This window comes from Fusarium graminearum, chromosome 3 (genome assembly GCF_000240135.3).
Source record: "Fusarium graminearum PH-1 chromosome 3, whole genome shotgun sequence".
NCBI lineage: Eukaryota > Fungi > Ascomycota > Sordariomycetes > Hypocreales > Nectriaceae > Fusarium > Fusarium graminearum.
In genome coordinates, this window is record NC_026476.1 from 3323548 (window position 1) to 3344719 (window position 21172).

Consider the following 21172-nt stretch of genomic DNA (forward strand, 5'->3'; position numbering starts at 1 on the left):
GAGTCCAGAGGGAACAACGAGTACGTGTCCTACAAGTACTCGAGCATCACTCCGGCTTGATATGCGACGACGTTGCTCAACAGTGCAAAACTCAGAGCTGAAAGCATAGCGATAACTCCAAGGCAAATGACACGGGGTCTTTTCGAACGAGCAAAGGTCCAGAACTTGAGTGGGCTGAATGAGCCCCAGTCAGTGTTGGCAACCTCGACTAGAACCTTCATGCTGACTGCTGAGCTTCGTCCGGGGTGCTCGTTGACAGCAGAAAGGCGGGCGAGCTTGAACATGTGCCAGTTGGAAATTGCGAGGATGGCTGGTGCTACCAACATGGAGAAAGCGGCATCGATCAGTTTGGCCGCTGTAGAAGAAAATCTTCCTCCGACTATCTCGGCTGTGATGTATGGATGTTCATTCTTTGACTTTGTCCGGATGTAGGCGATCAAGTAGCAGACGGATATAAGGGAGGCGAATCCGATGGCAGCTACTGTAATGATGGAGTACAGAACATGTTTCTTGAGGGGGTGTTGGGTATGCATCGACGCTTGTGAGGGTTTCGCGTTTTTGTTTTCTCTGTTCGATGGCGAGAGTTCATCCCTGATAGATCGAGCGTTTGATTGAGTAGCCTCAAGCTTCGGTGTGCCTATAGAGGCAGAGTCCGAGGATTCAGGACTGCCTGCTCTTTCCGTCCCAGCACTGGTGGGCGGTACTGGCCGGTCCGTCATCTCAAGGGACTCGGCAACTACTTGAGATGTCATGTCTCGATCACAACAAAAGAAGAAAGCTTGCTTAGATGTAGACAAGAGGCATAGGCACCTTTGATGTGACTTGCAATAGTTGCGGCGTCGGGTTAGAGACGGAATCTAGCATCGATTTATACACCGCTCAACTGCAACAGACCAGTGCAGAGCCGTATGATGGAGTTCCGCCTAATCACCGCGCACAAACCGAGGCTCACGCGAGTTGCACAGTTCAAGGCTGACGATATATAGCCCTGTTTGTGCTTCGTTCCGCGAGCGGATTAGAAAGAATCCCACATGATCAGATCCGACTGTTTCGAAAGGAGCATATCGCATGTCGGCGTGACACTGGTGACACTCCATGATGACGAGGACTTGAATTGTGAGTATACTCGGAGCTTCCGTCTCGGATCTACTCGGCGTGAAGCTTGTACGGCCCGGTTCTTCATCTTTAGCATTACATTACTCGACCATGAACTGGTCATTCCGGCCTAGACGTTGCATCATGATCGGGAAATGACGTAGTCAAACGCATCAAATGTGAGTTAATCGTCAGGTTTCATTCATTCTTACCTGAATCTACTGGAAGTGAAAAAGGCAGTTGTTTCCAGAAGATAGTTGTGCTACTAGCGACTGTAATACAATGGATGGCAGCATCAACGCCCATTGATATCAGATAGAGTAGTCGCTAAAGATACAAGAGAAGAAGCTGGCTAGTCAGTGTACGTAGCTTAGACAATGCCCCTCTCTTGTATACTCTTATAATCTACAGCTCGGAAACTGTTCCTGGGCTAGTTGAAGAGGAGTGGTGGTTTGCTTGATGTCTTTCAATTAGACCCCTGACAGGAAATGGCATGTGATTGGTGGAACGTATTAGTCATCTGGCGGGGCGGCATGGTCGGATTGGGCATGGTCACTTTCAGCTACCCCTGAGGAATATATACCGCAACACAACGTTTCACCTCAACAATAACACGAGATACAACTCATTCAGCGACCGTGGTGTAGTGGTTAGCATTAACGCCTTCCAAGCGTTAGAGAGGGGTTCGATTCCCCTCGGTCGCATTTCTTTTTCGTCTCTCGGGCGTTTTCTTTTGCTTCAGTCTCGATCTTGGACTATGTCCTTTGGTAGCAGTCACCGCTTTGTCTTTTGCCTACCTATTTGATGACTTGTATGCAGTAAGCCAGTGAAGTGGCTGGGTAGAGGTGGATGGACCAGTTCTTCATGCTGGTATCCTGTTGCACAACCACCGAACGAGGAACTTCACCCTACCCATCACGCAGCTGTCCGCCGAGAAGATCAAGAGCTGACTGTTCAGGAAGACGTTGTTTTATATCAACATATTCTTTATCCATGGTTACCTGGTGACTTGGCTTAACTAAAAAGTTAGGAAGCTATCTACATGCAGCTACTAGACTAGACTCCCGTGTGAGACGAGGAACAACGCACAACACAACAACTCCAAACTCAGAGTCAAATGATGTGGCTTATTTTTCTTTCTACAAATGTTCTCCAATCCCATCTTGTACATTTTGCGATCTCATCTCAAAACACGTCTATAAGCAATCGATGAATGTCTAACTCCACTTAACCTGAAGCCAACCCTTGACATTGGCTTCCCAGCTCTTGACCAGCTTTTTAGTTGCTCCCTCTCCCACCATGTCCAAAGCATTTTCAGCTCCGTCGAAGATCCACTTCCTTACTGCAGGCTCAAAGTCTCTTCCATAGACCTGCTCCTTCAACTTTGCTACAGTGTCCTTGCCTTCCTTGAGTGCCGCCTCAGATACAGTGACCAGTTCCTTGATCTGAGCCATAATATCCTTGGGCAAGTTGCTCTTACCAGAGCGGTCGCGCTCCTTTTCGCGATCGTTAAAAGCGATGATCCATTGCGCAGCATTCTTTATCGCCGCAGCGGTGTCACGGAGGATCGCGAGAGAGTGGAAAGTGCTTAGAGTTGTGACTTGTTCCGAGGGAGTTGCAAGTCCCAAAAGCTCGAGTTTGAGAGTATCCAGAGCAATCTTTAATGTGTCGGTGATCTGAGCAAACTCTTCAGGTATAGGGTTGGCTCTGCCGATGCCAGTCGTGAATGGAATGAGAGTGCTGAGCAGGTTCATCACTTCAAAGTATGTTGCTTCTTGAGGAGTGAAATCCTCACTGGGTCCATTTGAGAACTTGATGAATGAGTTGCTCAGTTGGCTCAGTGTTTCCAGAACAAAAATCTGGTCAGGGATGGCTGCAGCGGTCGAACCTTTGTAGATAGGCGGAGGCTTGTAACTCAAAAGCTCATGAAAAGCCTCGGAGAGCAACGACAAGTGAGCGCGGCGGTTCTATAAATATCAGTCCTGCTTCAAACGAATTATCAAGGACAACCCACTGTTGGTGCAGGTCCAATGCGAAGACGGGAATAAATGGGCGATTGGGAGCTGCAATCCCATGAAGGGAACGAGCCATAGTCGATGGCCTCAACGAGATTCTTGTCGTCAGTTACTTCGACTACTGAATGTTAGCAACTGCCACGCAATATAACGGCCATCACTTACCAAACCTGGGATCAGTCAATACCTCTGAAAACTGCTCTCCCATAATTCGGTCAGTCCTAGTCTCCTCGACCAGACTCAACACGCGCGTGCAGCCCCAGCGTAGGTTCTCCATGTATTCTGGAATGTCGACAACACTGCTGTAGCTTCCTGACTCGAAAGCATCGATCAACCGTCGAGGCATTCTTAGCTTCAGAGATGTATTGAAATGAGAACTTAGCAGCTCCAAGAGCTCCCAGCCTGTTTCGTCTGATGGCGAGATGAGAGCGGGCGCAATGGTAGAGAGTCGGTCGTAAAAGATGGGTGCTAGGGAGTCCATGATCGTTCGCTTGACTCCCAGTGTGTCCCAGATCTCGCGAGCTCGAATCGATGAGCCAACGCGAAGGTGCAGTTGCACAAGCAAAAGAGAAATTATGCTGTGCTTCGGGGACAAGGAGAGCTGGTGCTCAAGCAGCAGCAATGCTTGAAGGAGAGGAGCGTAAGAGGTAGGCACGTTGGAAATCTCGGTCGAAGGGGGAAATGCGGCCTGGATATAGCAGAGGGCGGCGATAACAGCCAAGTCAGATCTGATCTCAGCCTCTACAGAGGGGCTCTTTGAAGTTAGACCAGCCAGAGACTTGTGGATCTTGAGCGCAGAGGTGGCGACAATGGAGAAAGCTGGCCCAGGCGAGCTGGCCCCGATCTCATCACCAGAGACGATGCATTTACGCATCGGCTTTTCACCAGGTACTGTGCTATACATGGAGGGACAGGTAGCCGCAAAGTATTGCAGCTTCAGCGAAAGATTCCGTATCCGTGCTGACTTGATCTCGTCCTCCATATCATCAGCCAATTTGGTGGTAAAATCATAGGCAAGGTACTTGAGTGCAGAGGGGGCGAGTTTCTCCGCAAAGGGTTTAATGTCGTTGAAGCAAGCAGCGTTAAGTCCTTGATCGTTTATATAGTTGATCAACTCTTTAAGTCGGAAAGATGCGGGCTCGTTCTCGGCAAGGTCATCCTCGTCATTTGATGCCAGGTTGAAAGCTGCCGAGAGGCGTGCAAGGAGGATGATGCGCTTGTAGATGGGTCGCAGATCTGGTGACTTGATAAACTTGAGAAGCAACTTTTGGACGGTTTCCTCGACGCTATTTTGTCAGTTAGGTTCAACTTTAGGCAAGGGGATACAAGACGTACTCTGGCTTGACTGTCTTTATTTGAGCAGCAGCGTCGATAAAGTGTCGCCAGACCTTCCAGTCGGCCGCCAGCAGACTTGGTTGACCATTCTCATCGCCAATAGATAAGCAATCGTTGCAAAGCTGGAAGATGGCCTCAAATTCTTGTTGTTGTTCATAACGAGCAATTGTCCTCAATAACAACTCTTTTCTGCCCTTTCGGAACTGTGTAAGAGGATTGAATACAGGACTGGAGATGACCTTGGCAAAGTCGTCTTTCGAGCCGTGCTTTTCAGTCACGTCGTAAAACAGTAGGATTTCTTCTTCTGTCTGGATGCTTCGAGGCTGTGGTTTGGCATCGCCTTCTGCAGCAGCGTCCTGGTTTTGTAAGCGACATGATAGTGGAAGAAAAGGGTGGAACTACCTGTTCGGCCAACTGTGCAGCACGCTGGGCCTGCTTCAAAGCGAGCATCCCGTAGAGCTTCTTCTTTTCAGGTGGTGCTTGTGGGCTGGTCTATCGTAAATTAGTTATGTTTGGACAGAAGGACATTGCACAAACCGCCAACAGGTGTGTGATGACAATGTTCCAAAACATAAATGTTCGCTCTTGAGGAAATGATCTATCCATTATTGCTGCAATCTGAATATGTTAATAGGTGTCATACTTGATGGTGAAGCGTCTCATACCTGTTGCGCACTAACAAGGTCCCAATGCAACAGACATGACTCCAAACAGCGACTGGCGCCGATCTTGTCCTTTGGCGAAGCTTTGACTAGACGTGCCCTCAACGGTCCAAGAGTCTGAGGAAATTCCTCCTCCTCATTGAGTCCCTGGGCAGCCCACTCAAGAAGATCCAGAGCATCAACATCCTTGACAACGGTTTCCTCTCTGACAAATTTGTCGATGGCGGTTATGGCAGCAAACTTGGAACTGGGATCATCGAGCTGACTTTCAGCACAGATTTTGACAATCTATTAAACTAAATCAGTCTACATGTGACGTGACACGAATACAAAAGCGCACCTCGTAGTACTGATCATTAAACGTCCTCGCCCGCTTCTCAGCCAGGCGAATCACTGCAGCCCAGTTGCCATCGTTAAAGGCAGACTGGAGCTGAAGGTCAACGCCGTTTTTGAGATTGGGTCTCTGTTGACGATTCATTGAGTTCCAGGCTTGGCACCGCTTGTCCTGTCCAACTAACTGAAATGGGTTGAATGAGCGTGAGTGAGATCAAGTTCCAGGTCAGTTTTGGAGGGGCATAAAATGAAGTGGGATGGGATGAGTGTAGAGGGGCGGTGGAAGTGTGGCTGTTCCCGACTGCGCCACGTTTATGAGAGAAGCATTCATGACAAGAAAAAGCAACAGCCAGCTGCATTGGTGCGACAGAACAACAAGACTAAAAAGAAACTACGTTTTAAGCTTATTTTTCTATGAAACTTCTTACCAACTGGCGACATAATTCATTTTTCGCATAAAGACAGTCGTCGCCTTTGGTTTAAGATGATCACACTGGCGAAGCGAGTCAGCACCTTGCTCATATCCACCGAAGCGATTCGCTATGGGGCCCTGGTCATAAACTTACAGTGGGTATGAACCCCTAACTATTGATCTCGATCTCCAAGATTTCTGAATCCTTTGATCTGCACTACCTATCCATCCTTATCTCAATCTTTGCATCTGCTGCTTGTCATTCTTTTGCATCCTTTTCAACGGCTCTGCGAGTATATAGCAATTTTTGTTTATTATTTACTGCTTCTGGCATCAAGCATTCAACTTGTTCATTTCCACCATTCATAGACGCATTCCGATATACCGCGTTGTCATCTTGCATTTTTTTTTGCCCAACGCCAAGCCTGTCCATACTCCTTAGCTGCGTTTAACTGCGACAGTTGGGGCGGCTTGTGATTTCCTTGTTCTTGGACTTCCTGGAACTGTGCCGCTTACGATCCGACATCATCACGAGCCTATCTGGCTTGAACCATCGAACGAGACGTTTTGCGACGAACCTCGCCTCACGAATAGCTGAGATACCGACAGCAGCGACGTCATACTGCTTTAGTCTAGCGACGTAGACTATCCCCATCCCATCTGCGACATTAGAAATGGTCTCTCGGAATCGCTCTGGCAGACGAAGAACAGCCGCTCTAGCCTTCTTCGTCGCCACCGTTATCCTCCTCAACTATAAGGGGTTCCTGACATTACCAAGCTTCGAAGCTGCCAAACCCGACCGACCAGAACTCAGTCTTGCACCGACATGTGCCCCCACCATTGATCATCTTCGACGCTCGGCGTACGGCCTTACGAGGGACGTCGTCTACCAGAAGCGATGCGTTCGACCTGTGATGGACAAGAAGATCGATACCCAGATCGTGTCGCAAAACCCCGATACCTTGATAAAGGATAGCCAGATTGTTCAACTGGACCAGGCTTGTGAAGGATGGACCGAACCAGCTTGTGAGCCTGTTACTCTCAAAGTACCTCCGCCATACCCACAAGAGGACTACTCGCCGTTCTTGTTTGGCGTCGCAACGAGTCTTGATCGGTTGAACGAGTCGCTTTCGCAGTTTGAGAGCTGGCTTGGCAACACACATGCACAGTTGTTGGCAGTCATTACGGACCCTGGCGACGAGCACAAGTACGAGGCGGTTACTAAAGAGTTTCATCGTCGCGGTGTTGAAGTGACTATAAAGGACCCCTGGAACAAGGCCATCACCTCGAACGAGCAGCATTTTGCCATTGTTCGCGATCTTCTACAACATGTCACGCCCAAAACACGGTGGGTGGCGATTGTCGACGACGATACCTTCTTTCCCTCGCTCTACCCCATGAGCCAGATTCTTGCCAAAAATGACCACAAGGTTCCGGCGTACATCGGTGGGCTATCAGAGAATTACGATGCAGTCAAGCATCATGGCTATATGGCTTTTGGAGGAGCCGGAGTTTTCCTGACCCCTGCTCTGCTGCGTGAGCTGGACCCTCACCTTGAGGAGTGTCTCAAAAATGAGCATGTCCCTCAAGGTGACGGTCTTCTCAAGCAGTGCATCTACAGCAAGACCAAGACCAAGCTTACAGTTGTCAAAGGACTCCACCAATTGGATATGGGCGGAGATATGAGTGGCTTCTACGAGTCTGGTCGTCTTCCAATGAGTCTCCACCACTGGAAGTCGTGGCACCAGGCTCCCGTTGATAAGATGGTCAAGATTTCCGAGTTTTGCGGCAGCTGTTTCCTGCAGCGCTTCGCTTTTGGGTCTGATACCGTTTTGACCAACGGATACAGTATTGTTCAGTACTCGGCCGGATTGGAGAGCGTAGACCTGAACAAGATGGAAGGAAGTTGGGAGGGCGCCCAGGGTTTTGACTGGAGTATGAGTCCCATGAGGTCCAAGATGGACCGTCGGCTGAAGAAGAGTTATCATCTGGTCGACACAGAAGTGATTGGAAAGAATATCCGACAGATCTATATCCACCGAGTCGAGGAAGACATTCCCGGCCCGGGCGAGAAGTCGGGCGACCCCAAGAACCCCGGGCCAAAAATTGAGGAGATGAAGGACGAAGTGATAGAATTATTATGGGAGCTGTAGAAGAATATCGCAGACAGACATTGGTTTTTCTCTTTCCCGGTCGGACCGGAACTGCATACACGACACATGATACCAGATGATACATTGGACGGATAGATAGACTGGTTTTTGTAGATAATGTTAATGAGCCTTTCCTTATCCCGGCAATAATATGAGAGCAGAGAGGGGTCTCATGATAGTGCCTTTCCCAAACGGTGCCACACACCCATTCCAGATCAGGTACTCTAGACTAAGGTCTATCAGTGCTCTCCACGCGATATCGGCGTGCGGAGAACAATGACAGTGCCAACAAGCGATCGACATGACATGCTTTAAGGCGCAAGACGATATAAAACATCGTCAAGCACCTGCAATTGTTTAACATTGAAGTTCTATAGCTATCATTCATCATGGCTTCGTCTCAAAAATTCGATGGCTATTTTCAGCCTTTTACCAACTTAGTCCTCCTCCCAGTCGCCGTCTTGTTATCAGCATGGGTCATCACCAACTTTGTAAGTCATGTCGACCTTGACCAAATCATGATCTTTGACATTAATCCAAACGTTAGGCAAAACAATGGATGCGTAGTCGCAAACAGCGCTCTCAGCCGATCAAAGCTGAAGCAGCAGTTCCAGAAAAGGCACCGATAATTGAGCCTTTGCATGACTTTGACTGGAAGACGGCGCCTAGACGTCAATTGCGACCATTCAAACCGACATATCACATCACCATGGGTACGGCCCTTTTATAGACGCACTATGAGTATACTAACTGTTTTCCCAGCTATCCAGTCCAACACGCCGTCAGAGTTGATAACTATCGATGAAGACTATCTTGATCGTATCAACCAACGACGTAGCATCATCGCTACCCATGGCTCAACCGTACATGGCTGCATCCCCCAAGGCGACGCAGCAATACGCGAGCTATACACTTACCTCCTATCTGAACAACTCCCCAAACGGTTCCCAACTATCTTCCAGCTGTCTCAAGACAACTCGGCTTGCAAGAACCTAGCAACAGGAATGTCCTTTCCAACGCTCCCTCAAGGCAGTCCGGATGCAGCGCTGCGTATTCTTGGTGAAACGATTGAAGAAGACTTCTTTCTACTGCGACAGACACCCGAGGGTCATCAGTCTATCGCATTCATGTGTTGCTTTCCTTCTGGTTTCGATCCATCGACAAAACTGGGCAAAACACTCGTCGAGATCCACGGTCCTGTGCCGTCGTATGAGAAGATTGGCTCTAGTATGGAAAAGTTCTTTGCGAAGCTGGAAGTCGGAAAGAGTGTAAAGAGAACAAATGTGAGACTCTGCGTTGTCAAGATCTGATAACTGAACTGACAGATCACAGTGGTCCGTTCAAACACATACAGAGCTGTTCAATTGTCAAGGTAACCACATTACTGGCAACGACACCTATAATCATGACGAAGACGTGGACATCGAAAAGGTAATTCTCTTCTACTTTTGACATTATGCGACTAACACACGCAGACATTCCTCCGAATTGAGCTCCAAACTCTCACTCGTCTACCAAAGACCGGCGCTATTCTTTTCTCGTTCAAAACATATCTCTACCCAGTCCGTCAGATCAAGGAAGAGGGTCTCGGACCTGCTTTTGCCGATGCCATCGAAGGTCTTTCAAAGGGCAATGCGCCAGGGATGTGGACATATAAAAGTGCAGTGCGGTGGGGAAGTAGTGTGATGGACTATCTTAGATCGTGAAAGTAGCTACTATTATGACTGCTATCTCACTTCCACTTATTGTTCCGTAAAGGACTTTCCATATGCCCTTTGATTCGTCCATTTGCATTTACTCCGATTCTTAGACAGATGTTGGCGGATGTATCCCATCAGATTTCCTTTTCAATGGTTCCCATGAAGGAACTCAATCTCCAACCTTCCGTTGTGAGACATGATTGTTGCAGTGTAGCTTCTGTCGATAGACACCTTTAAAGTACGCAGCACTCGCTTTGTGAACTCGCGCGTGGCCTCATCATAGCCGTTCTTGTCAGTTGGCTTGAGAGCCGTACCTCCACTGTCCTTGGCCACTCGACATTCCTCAGGCGCTGTTGGTATAATATCATGTGTGAATCCCAAGACAGGTGTGTTCGCGTCTTCGGAAGTGAGCAGGACTGGTCCGTCGTTTCCTGGTCTACGTTAACTCTGCACATTTTGGAGTCATGCCGAAGTACCTTCTATGACAGATACGCCGCCATATGCGAGCGGGTAGCTTCCCCAGTTCAGCTCTGCCCATGTGCCGAGATTGTGAACTCCTCCGTCGAAGTTGATGTCAGCGCCACGGACAAGTCTTCCGGCGAATGTTTGGCACGAGCTTGTTAAGTCAATAAATACAGTTGTGTTGGATGGGATCTGTTTCAGACATCAGCGGAGAGGACCTTTATGGGTGAAGCATGCTACCTTCATGGCTCGGTATGGCTTAAAGTCGATCGCGTTTTGGTACACCATGAACCAGCGCAGACTGTCGTCACCATAGCCGGTCGTGAAAGCAATACCAGGCTGCCCATGATCGAGGTCTCCGAGGAATGGATCTAACTTTCTCAGTCTTTTATCCAGTGGTCAAGATATATACTTCAATCGTACTTTGAATGATGGTGTAGTCATCCTTATCGGGTGATCCACAAGTCACCTCTCGGTTCTGAAGTCCTGGGATGGACCCGGCACACGGGAAGAGAATGAGAAGAAATAAGACGAAGCGAATTATCATCGCGGTCTTGGATTCTGATGTTCTCGGTTGTTGGTCGTTGTTTCAGAGCGAATGCTACCTTAGGTATGAGTGAAAGGGACAGAGTACGAGGAGAAGGACTCCTCTACGAAGGCGTCTACCATTGGGTGTTACTTCGTCCAACTGCTTCCTTTTTTATTATCTTTGCTGATTCTATGGCAGGTGTGTTTGTATTGCAAAGGAAGGTGCTGCAAGCCTGGGTAACAACTGCCCACAAACTCAGGCAGGCACGGGTAGTCACAGCCTCTCGTCTGTACTTTCCCAATGTGGACACGGTCTATCATCAAACAAGTGAAATATTTCGACTTTCTTCACTCATATTGACGACCTCACTGGGCTATGTTCTTCTTCCATGGAACATTCTTCGAGAAGCTATCCGAAAGGAGTTTTCGGAGTTCCCTCCGACTTCCTCATTCGGCTACAAGGAGATGCACGGAGCCTTGTCATTGGTCGTGTTTCATAGCCGTTCGAAGGGATAAAATTGCTCTTGCATCTTGGAACCAGATCTTCGAATACATATCTCCTTGATCTCTTGGGGATTCAAGCTTTCTATAAGTACAAGCACTTCTTAAAATAACTAAGGTTGTTTCCTCACTAGATAAACAAACGAAGTTATGTGTGTTAGAGGCACCATGTACATACTGAGCTAGCTTGCAATGAGGCTGACACTCTTAGGAAGTTTGTCTATTGGGAATCTGTATCTTACAAACAAGCGCTCTCACGATACATGTTGGAGTGCTTCCGCTGGACTCTCATGCTAGATGCATGGTTGTACGACTTTGTGGTGATGACAAATGTGCATGGCGTGTACTAACAAACATCCCTGACTCATCCCATCTCATCCTTGTTGAGCCCAGCAAGCCTCAAAACAAGGCAGACGACAAAGCTGCACTCTTACTTCACCCTTTGTCTCGACTATACAGCAAACCAAATGTTTACAACTTTCGATATCTCAAAATCAAGTTCGTTGTCCGACGGGAAGCCTCTGTCCCCGCCGACGTCACAACCCCGCCCCAAGAGAGCTCAAGTCTCACGCGCCTGTGATTGGTGTCGATTGACTCGTGTAAAGTGCGATTCTACTCGGCCCTGTCGCAATTGCAAGCAAGCCAAGAGGGAATGTGTAAACACGGGTCGTAATGGCTTCAAGAGCGTTGCTGCGGCTACAAAGTAGGTCTTGGGCATCTGTGTTTGAGTACAAGGTTAACAGGCGTGTAGGGAGGTTCAACGACTGAGAAGTCAGGTTCAGGAATTAGAGAATAAACTGTTAAGCTCATCGTCTTCGTTTGGGAAAGGTGATGCTGGCCGCAGACGAACACAAAGATGGAAGGGTGTGCGGGTCGATGGCGTCCAGTATGGGCCATCTTCACTCGCGTACTTTTCTCATCGACTATCAGCATTCATCAAGACGGATTTGGAGCCGAAACCCTCAATCAAGTCAAATTTATCGCCTCCACCAACACCATCTAACTGCAACCGCCTTCAACGTGAACAACAAGACGCGTTGCTCGACCTTTACTGGCAGGGCTACCACGCCATTTACCCTGTGATCGAAGAGGCCGCGTTCCGACGACATTATGATTCCCTTTGGCAAGAAAATATGAGACAAGCATGCCCACTGGTAGACGTCGTGATTGCGCTATGTATTCAATTCGGCTCCTCATACACAGCTGCCGATACGCTTGTCATGCCTGATCAGCCTGGGTACGACTTTTACCTTCAAGCACAGCAGTCCTTGAGCTCTACCTTGGAGACGCCGACATACATGTCGATACAGTGTTACTTCCTTAGTGCCATATATCTCTTGGCCTTTAAGCAAACTAATTCAGCCTATATGATGGTGCGGACAGCAGTATCAGCAGCAGAAGCCATTGGACTGCAATTTGATGACAATGATAACAACGATACTCAGGTCAACGATGACAGCTCATCGAAGTGTCTTGGTTCCAGGATATGGCAATGTTTGGTCACATTAGACACACAGATCTCTATGGACTTGGGCCGTCCTTTCGCAGTAGCGAACATTCAACCACACGATCTACCAGAATCCGACGAGGTTGCCCAGGTTTCTGGTCCAAACTTTGACTTTCCTGAGCGATCCGATATTAACTGGCTTCATTTTGTACACGAGAGACAGCGTTTGTTCCGGATCGCTCGCGGAATTCATACTGAATTGGCGGCAGTGGTTGAGGACACTCTTGAAGAAATCGAACAGGCCGACTTTTACCAACATCCTGCATCACGAGAAAAATGCGCAAAATATCTGCACGGACAACTCAAGCATCTCAAAGCATGGGTTGAGGAATTACCAGACAGCCTCAAGACACCGAGGGTACAAGGCGTACCGTTCTCAGTTGACCGTTCCAAACTTGATCTTAGCCAGACAGAGCCGCTATGGCTACAAAGGCAGCGCCTGGTCTTGGAACTGGACTATCACTCTCTCGTCATAATGCTCACTCGGGCATTCAACTCTTTTCTGCCGACGCCGGCTCTCGGTACTTTTAATAGCGACAACCACTGCATCACCTGTGTCAACTCTGGTATCATGATGACACTGATACTACATCAGATTCTCAGTGGTTCAGAAATCCTTGCTGGCTTTTTTCAAGTTGTTGGCTGGCAACGCACTGCAACATTCACGCTAGCTGGCTTCGCCTGTGGTTATCCCATCTGTCCGTTGTCTCCTATAGCACGAAAGACATTGCCACAAGCTGCACGAGTCTTTGAAATGTCTGGCAGTCGAAAAGATGCGCAGTTGATCGACAGCCTCAAGACAAAATGTTTTGAGATAGTACAGGTTTTCTGCAATAGAATTGGTATACCTACGCCTGTAACAACACCAGCTGATGCCGACAAGGACGCAGAGACTACAGACGAGTTGATGGAGCCAAGTAGCTACCAAGTCATGAGTATCGGGGAAGAGGCTCTGACCAATGCTGGTTTCGACAACATACTGAACAGTGAGCTCTGGACAACAGACTCGCCGGGTGGGCTTTTATGGGGCGACTTGATGAAGGATTTGGACTCGGGCTTGGCATCGTCACTCGGTCATATTGGAGTACAAGATCAGGACAGTGTTTAAGTTGAGGTCACGTCAAATATTGACCCTGCCGCGTGGAAAGAGACTGAGTTTCTGCTTAAGAATAAGCTAGTCATCATTATCATTAAATTTTAGGTGCTAAAGTACGGCTTGATCTGCTCTTCAGACCAGTTCCAAAAGAATTCTGCCATGCCAGTGCCACCTTCAGACTCGGGCAGAGCTCCCTTTTGCACGTCGGGGCGGATGGGCATGAAACGGCCCCAAGGAACCACTTGAAGCTGTTAGTGTAATGTCTCGTTGTCAAGTGATGCAGTACTTACCCCATATACCAGAGTTCTCAGTGGTGATTTCTTCCGAAAAGGCGGCAAACAGTTCCGTGTAAGCGCCGTTGATGGAAGGATATGTGGTAAACATCCTAGGATAATACATGTACCAGGGCGAAGTACGGTCCAGTTCACTTGCTAGGTTGCCAGGGTTAAGAGACTAGTCTGTCAGTACATGATCTCCTCTGAGAATTTGCATGACGTACCACGCTGACGATACCATCATTCTTGTATTTCCTGGCAAATTCGGTGTTGTGGTAATAATTGCCGGCCTTGCTTGTAGCATACTTGTGCATCAGGTTTCGCGGCTGATGATAATCAAGGTTATCACGTTCAAATCCATTTTTGGGCGACAGCACATCAGCAGCTGAACTTGACACCCAAATCACACGGACAGAGTTCTTGGGCGCCGACTTGGCAGTTGACTGAAGGAGAGGGGTGAGATGCTTGGTGAATAAGAAATGACCCAGACAATTGACTCCAAGTTGGAGTTCATATCCTTGCTCCGTCTTTGAACCCTCTGGTGGTGTCATGACGCCAGCATTGTTGAATAGAATATCGAGTTTGGTCTCTTGTGCAAGAAACTCCTTAGCCGAAGGCCCGATAGTTGTCAAGTCTGCAAGATCGAGCTTGAGAAACTTGATGGAACCCTTGGATGCAGGGTGTTGCTTCTTGATGCCTTCAATAGCATCGAGCCCTTTCTTTTCGTTACGGGCAGCTACCCAGACAGTAGCATTCTTGCTGTAGAGAACCTGGGCGATCTCACGACCAACACCCGTGTTTGCTCCAGTGACAATGGTGACCTTTCCTGTGAGATCAGGGACATTGGACTCGGTGAAATGAGGCTTGGGAGGAAATGCCTGGCTAATGGCGTCGAGAGGCTTTGCTGGGAGCGGCATGATGAAAAATGACTTTGTTTATCTACGTTCAAGTATCGAGTTGGTTGATAAGTCCAAGATGTCTCGTTGATAAAGAAGCGTCCATTACCTCATTCCAGCACGGGGTAATAAACTCTCCGTAGCGCGGGGCAATTAATGAACTGCCCGAGAACCGAGTTTAGCCTAGAACATTTGATGCTGGCGATGAGTTTCATGGCTTGATATTTACAGAGTCTATAAGCAATAAAAATGAAGCTATCACTGATATAATTCATCCTATAAAATGCAGTTCTCACAATAATGTCGAGCGCCACATTTGTCTTGAGTGCTTACGTCGTAGGGCTCGGCCATTGGATATTACTTGCATGAGTGGCTACCTGCGAGAGTACAGAGGGAGTGGAGAGCCTTTAGGTGGTACAACTACACAAGATCATACATATAGTTCTTTCTATTTACTTGCGTCGGTAACATGACAGTGAAAGAATAAGATGTGACAATGATATACATCACGTTGGTTCAATGATTGGAAAGCTTCTTAACAAGCATTGGCCTCCTTGTTGGTGACATGCTTGCCCAGCAACAAAGACCCCTGTCATACTCTTTCAGCATGTCACTGACGAAAAACAACAAACAACAGCGCTTTTCATCCCATCAGACAAAGAATTGCCCACGTGACTAGATGGAAACACCGTGGATAACGCTTCCTCCCGTCTCAGCCCTTACTAGAAGTTAGGCCTACCCCATCAAGTTAAATTCATTGGACACAACCCTGGTCACCAGCCACGGAACCCAGAGCCTCAGCAGCCTCATCGGATGGAGATCGGTGGCTTGCTTGTCTTTAGTTGACTTCCAAGGTTCCGTCTGAACTTCAACTTGATCCATGCACAACGGCCCGACGTAAGCTCTCGATACCCTCACTTACTTACTCTGAGTTTTCCATCTTGACCGCGATTCCATTTTTAATCTTGTATCGCTATCTCCACTATCGTCCATCAATCGCTCTCCGTTCATGCCGCGGTTCGTCAACTGCAATCGACCGACCGCGGGACCTGCGCGACCAACCATCCTCGTCCATATCAAATCGCGTTGATCTACGATCCGATTAATTATATCATCTCAAGTACGGACACGCCATCATTCGGGATATGCTTTGATATTGGCGACCAACGGCGCATTCTTTCTCTTTGCCGCGATCGCATTCCATTGTTTTTTTCCATCACAAACGGCCCCAAGCGCTCCATACCGTTTGCTTGCGCATTTACCTTTTACCCCCGCTGTAAAAGGTGCCGTCGTGCCGTAGCTTCTCCCGAGACGCTCACTCTCCAAACTTGTTTCTGTACAACTCTGCACAGCTCACACCAGCAACGCCGTCGTTATGGGTACCCCTCGTAAGCTCCCCCAGCATTCCTTTCCTCATGCCCTTCCCAATTTCAGCACTCTAATCATATCGCGTGACAGTGACTTCTGAAGAGCTCAAGCGCTATACCGCCATCATCGATGATATCCTCGAAACGTCCGATTTGGAAACAATCTCGCGAAAGAAGATTAGACAGGGTCTGGAGAATGCCCTCGGTGGCCAGGATTTGAGCGAGCAAAAGGTATGCAAGACAAACACGCCTGGCGTCGCTCCGCCATACTGCACACCATGGCATGATCTTGCGCTTGTGGGCATTCGTTCTTGCTGACACATGCACAATAGAACGCCATAAAGCGGCTGATCGAGGCTCGCTTTGATGCCGTCTCTGGAGCTGATACCGGCATTACTCCTCCAACAACTTCGGACTCGCTCGCCGCCAACGGGACCTCCGATGTGGGCGATACAGAACAATCTGCGACTCCTGAACCTTCGCGAAAGAAGGTCAAGAGATCATCATCGGCCGAAGATGCGGATGCTCGACTCGCTGCTCAACTCCAAGCGCAGGAAAACAGCCTAGCTAGAGGGCGCAAGACTCGAGGAGGTGACAAGCCGACCAAGAAAAAGGCAGCACCACGCAAGAAGAGCGCAAAGAAGGTCAAAGCCGATGACGACAGCGATCTGGAACCAGCCGATGGCGAGACTGGCAAGAAGAGAAAGGCTGGCGGTGGTTTCCAAAAGCCATTTAACCTGAGCGAGACCCTCTCGGAGCTGGTTGGCGAGACACAAGTATGTCCAGACATCATTTTTGAGGTATAATGCTAATACATAAACAGCTATCCCGACCTCAAGTGGTCAAGAAGCTCTGGGAACACATCAAAGCCAACGATCTCCAGGACCCAAAGGACAAGCGACAGATCATATGCGACGACAAGATGCATGCAGTCTTCAAGCAAGCTAGGGTAGACATGTTCAAGATGAACAAGGATATCGGCAGCCACCTTTACCCCGTCGAAGAGTAAAGAGCAAGCAACTACTTCTACAAGAACGGATTCTACAGAGATTCCCATGACAGCGTTTTGGGCTCGCGGCGGCGTAACCGGTATTCATGATTTGCTCATGTTTCATTTATTCTCTTTGGCGGCGATTAACAGCATAGGAAAAAAAGGGGAGCATACCGGGGTAACTTTTGGAAGGAATATGGAGGCCCCGATGGAGAGTGACCCTTGAGAGTGCACAACGACAGGATGTGTGCAGGTTGTTTCTTGGTAAATTTGGGCTCGAGAGCTCTTGATGGGTAGCTGAACGCATCGAACTGGTATCCACTGGGTTAGATACTATATAGTTTTGGCCAAGCGAAATTTACTCATAACTAGCACCTAACTGTGACTGATTGAGCATGTTTGGGGATATTCAGTGAACAAACATCAAGGCATCCTTCTTATCGACAGTCTAAAAGTTTAAACGAAATAGGCTCAGTAGGCTAGTATCGATAATGATATATCTAATATACCATGAGTAGGTAGAATCTCTGATCATGGTGAACCTGTGAGTCAAACAATCCCATGTCACTCTAATCAGCCAAGGCATTTATTCTGGCCGGTGACTCTAAACTTCAAATGACAGCCAAACGAGAACCAATCAAAGTTGTCAATTCATGCATCCCTTGTTCGGCGAGTCCTTACAAAGATTACTCAGACACCGCCACAGACTCTGGTAGAAGTGGCTCAACGCCACATCCCCCACGGAGGGCACTTTCCGTCACTTTGAATGAAGTTCTGCCCCGCCATAAGAGACGACAGACTCTCGATTTAAAATCTAGTCGACATCATCACTTCTTTCTTTGCATTTCTCCTCGAAACTACCAAAATTCGCCATCCTTAACCATCACATCGTCTTCGGAATCTCGCTGCGAGTTCTATCATAGCTTTGATTTGTCTGTAACTCATAGACTCCATCCCCTATCAAGCTACCACATCTCAACAATTCGACACTTCTCGTGCGGCCGAGCGACATAAGCAGAGCTCTATCTTCGATCTTCACCCTACCCACGACCAAATTTCACCTTCTGGGAGCTCAAAGCTTCTAGCCATGTCTCCACCAGAGGGAGACAACAACACTGGAGTGTCAGCCTCCGATTCCCAACCCCAAGGTGACGGCCAGCGCAACAGAGGACGAGGCCGAGGCAAAGGAAACCAAAATCGACGAGGCGGCCAACGGCGAGGTCGTGGTGGTAACAACGCCAACGTCCCAAATGTCCCTGCCAACCCAGCTGCACAAGACGTTGCCGCCGCGGCTTCACGCGCACATGCCTTAGCTGCTAGTAAAGCTGCCGAAGCTGCCGAGGACGACGATGATGCCGAAGTGTGCTTTATTTGCGCCAACCCGGTTGCTCATCATTCTATTGCACCTTGCAACCACACGACATGCCATATTTGCGGCCTGCGCATGAGGGCTCTTTATAAGACAAAGGACTGTGCTCACTGCCGTGTATGTCCCCTCTTCATGCTCTCAACAGAGTGCATCACTGACAACTTTCCAGACCCCTGCTCCCTATGTCATATTCACCGACGACCCCGAGAAGCGTTTCGAGGAGTACTCAGAAAAAGATATCACTACTACCGACAGCAACATCGGTATCAAGTATACGCAAGAGGATATTGTCGGCGACACCGTACTTCTTCTGCGATACAACTGTCCCGAACCGTCATGCGATTTTGCTGGTCTTGGCTGGCCTGATTTGCACCGCCATGTTAAATCCGCCCACAAAAAGCGCATGTGTGATCTATGCACTCGTAATAAGAGAGTTTTCACACATGAGCATGAGTTGTTTGCAGACAAGGAACTAGAAAGGCATATGCGTCATGGAGACGACAAGCCTGGCGCGGCGGACCAGACGGGCTTCAAGGGACATCCACTTTGTGGGTTCTGTGGAGAGCGTTTCTACGATGACGATAAGCTGTACGAGCACTGTAGAATGAAGCATGAACGCTGCTTTATTTGCGACAGGCGAGATTCGAGACATCCCCACTACTACCTCGACTACAACGCTTTGGAAGAACATTTCAAGAAGGACCACTACCTCTGCGGCGATCGAGAATGTATGGAAAAGAAGTTTGTCGTCTTCGAGTCCGAGCTGGACTTGCAGGCTCATCAGTTGAGCGATCACGGCGGTAAAGCGACAAGTAGAGACGCGCGAGTCGTCAACATTTCGGGTTTCGACATCCGAACACCATATCAACAGGAGAGAGGAAGCGGTGGTGCCGGTGGAAGAGATGAAGGAAGACGTGGTGGCAGAGATGGGCGAAGAGGAGGAAACAGAGGCCGGGACCCTAATGCGGAACCGGTTCCTGTCAGCTCAGCCCAGCCTCTACGACGTGACGAAATTGCTTTCCAGCGACAAATGGCCATCCATTCTGCACAGTCAGTTTCGAACCGTACTTTTGGCGGAGCTTTGTCTACTCCTACACCAGCGCAAGCCTCATCACAATCTCGTGGTGGCAGCTCATCGAACACGCCTCGCGCCAGTCAGACCAACCTTGCTAATCCCATAGAGTCCGCTACTGTCGACCCGGCCAACCTCAGCCCCGAAGAGCGTGCTCGTCTTGTGCGCCATGGTGCTGTTGTCGAGCGAGCCTCAAACCTCCTCGGCAACGACACCCAACGAATGGCCACATTCCGAAGCCACATCTCCTCATACCGACAAGGCAGTCTTACTGCTCCTCAGCTTATTGATGCCTTCTTCACCCTCTTTGCCGACACTTCCTCAAACGCTCTCGGTACTATGGTACGAGAAGTTGCGGATCTTTATGAAGACAAGAGCAAGGCTGAAAACCTTCGCAAAGCCTGGCAGGATTGGCGAGCTATCAACGAGGATTACCCCAGCTTGCCTGGCCTGAGTGGCATGCATGGCGCAACCTCGAGTTCAAGTGGTTGGGCTGGCGCGGCATCGGCCAACCCAGCTGTTCCCAATGCCAAGGTCACCCAAAAGTACTCGAACCGTGTTCTCAAGCTCAAGAATAGTACAAGACTTGGAGGCCCGGCTCCCGTATCTTCAAGTGGTGCGTCATCATCATGGGCTGGTCGTCCCGCCGTCAGCGCCCCGCCAGCATCCTCCAACGCATTCCCATCTCTCCCCTCCTCCAGCAAGAAGTCATCTGCATCTAGCTCCAACTGGACGACTCCCACTCCCTCATCGTCATCACAATCCACGACTCTCAACCGCCCTCGCCCTGCTCCCCGTCCTACCGGCGAAGACGCTTTCCCAGCTCTTCCCGCGGCGCCAAAGCCCACAACCACAATCTTTGGTTACGGCAACGGCCGCGCCGTACGACGTGACTACGGAAACCGCGAGACAAACTTCCAATGGGGCAGCGGTCCGAGCACGCCAGCTGATGAGGAGCCCGCCGATGAAGAAGCGGGCGGTAAGAAGAAGGGTGGCAAGAAGGGCAAGAAGGTTCTTGTCCAGTGGGGTTAAACGTATATAAATTGGATCAGTTTGTACAAGTGCACTCATCAATAGGCAGAATAGCGTCGGGTTTTACTGGATAAATCAAGTGATGAAGCAAGGCGATTTGGCGTTGAAGCACTCCCGGTGGAAGGTTGACCGATGGAAATGGTAGGACGGATTATAACAAGACTGGAACTTTTGAGCGTCTCGGTTCAGATTCATCAGCGATATATTTCGGTATGTACTATTTAGATATAGTAACAATATAGCCTGTCCATATCATATTTGCATTCACAAGCTAGACGAGTCACTCATGTGCCCGGCTGCAGATGGGAACGAATATAAAGTGTTAAAACAGATTCGCCCAATTTTTTAGGTCTCAAACTTCCCTAGTAGCA

General features: G+C 48.9%; 9 protein-coding genes and 1 non-coding gene across 10 annotated transcripts; 6 read left to right on the top strand and 4 right to left on the bottom strand.

Annotated features, from left to right (window-relative positions):
• Positions 1–29: 29 nt before the first annotated feature.
• On the bottom strand, positions 30–533 carry FGSG_05768 (uncharacterized protein; the record flags this gene model as incomplete). The annotated part of the gene is made up of 1 exon (XM_011326053.1): positions 30–533. The coding sequence occupies one exon, from the start codon at positions 531–533 to the stop codon at positions 30–32; it is 504 nt and encodes a 167-aa protein (XP_011324355.1).
• A 1194-nt stretch (positions 534–1727) lies between these two features.
• On the top strand, positions 1728–1799 carry FGSG_20644. The gene has a single exon. It is a non-coding gene; the product is annotated as a tRNA-Gly (tRNA).
• A 513-nt stretch (positions 1800–2312) lies between these two features.
• FGSG_05769 (uncharacterized protein) lies at positions 2313–5585 on the bottom strand (the record flags this gene model as incomplete). The annotated part of the gene is made up of 8 exons (XM_011326054.1): positions 2313–3062; positions 3110–3228; positions 3276–4396; positions 4446–4801; positions 4848–4937; positions 4983–5063; positions 5111–5395; positions 5448–5585. The coding sequence occupies 8 exons, from the start codon at positions 5583–5585 to the stop codon at positions 2313–2315; spliced, it is 2940 nt and encodes a 979-aa protein (XP_011324356.1).
• Positions 5586–6526: 941 nt separating this feature from the next.
• FGSG_05770 (uncharacterized protein) lies at positions 6527–8005 on the top strand (the record flags this gene model as incomplete). The annotated part of the gene is made up of 1 exon (XM_011326055.1): positions 6527–8005. One exon carries the CDS (start codon positions 6527–6529, stop codon positions 8003–8005), a length of 1479 nt encoding a protein of 492 aa, XP_011324357.1.
• A 389-nt stretch (positions 8006–8394) lies between these two features.
• On the top strand, positions 8395–9711 carry FGSG_05771 (uncharacterized protein; the record flags this gene model as incomplete). The annotated part of the gene is made up of 5 exons (XM_011326056.1): positions 8395–8496; positions 8553–8718; positions 8768–9288; positions 9338–9436; positions 9481–9711. The coding sequence occupies 5 exons, from the start codon at positions 8395–8397 to the stop codon at positions 9709–9711; spliced, it is 1119 nt and encodes a 372-aa protein (XP_011324358.1).
• Positions 9712–9852: 141 nt separating this feature from the next.
• FGSG_12807 (uncharacterized protein) lies at positions 9853–10711 on the bottom strand (the record flags this gene model as incomplete). The annotated part of the gene is made up of 4 exons (XM_011326057.1): positions 9853–10136; positions 10203–10247; positions 10386–10538; positions 10612–10711. Coding segments are annotated over 4 exons (582 nt in total), but the record flags the coding sequence as incomplete, so codon positions are not given.
• A 1157-nt stretch (positions 10712–11868) lies between these two features.
• FGSG_05772 (uncharacterized protein) lies at positions 11869–13811 on the top strand (the record flags this gene model as incomplete). The annotated part of the gene is made up of 2 exons (XM_011326058.1): positions 11869–11899; positions 12025–13811. 2 exons carry the CDS (start codon positions 11869–11871, stop codon positions 13809–13811), a joined length of 1818 nt encoding a protein of 605 aa, XP_011324360.1.
• An 89-nt stretch (positions 13812–13900) lies between these two features.
• Positions 13901–14991, bottom strand: FGSG_05773 (uncharacterized protein; the record flags this gene model as incomplete). Its single annotated transcript, XM_011326059.1, has 3 exons — positions 13901–14040; positions 14140–14230; positions 14299–14991. 3 exons carry the CDS (start codon positions 14989–14991, stop codon positions 13901–13903), a joined length of 924 nt encoding a protein of 307 aa, XP_011324361.1.
• Positions 14992–16345: 1354 nt separating this feature from the next.
• Positions 16346–17346, top strand: FGSG_12808 (uncharacterized protein; the record flags this gene model as incomplete). Its single annotated transcript, XM_011326060.1, has 4 exons — positions 16346–16358; positions 16429–16568; positions 16670–17113; positions 17161–17346. 4 exons carry the CDS (start codon positions 16346–16348, stop codon positions 17344–17346), a joined length of 783 nt encoding a protein of 260 aa, XP_011324362.1.
• Positions 17347–17838: 492 nt separating this feature from the next.
• FGSG_12809 (uncharacterized protein) lies at positions 17839–20801 on the top strand (the record flags this gene model as incomplete). Its single annotated transcript, XM_011326061.1, is given in 5 exon segments — positions 17839–17842; positions 17847–17872; positions 17911–18040; positions 18276–18814; positions 18867–20801. Coding segments are annotated over 5 exon segments (2634 nt in total).
• Between the last annotated feature and the right edge of the window lie 371 nt (positions 20802–21172).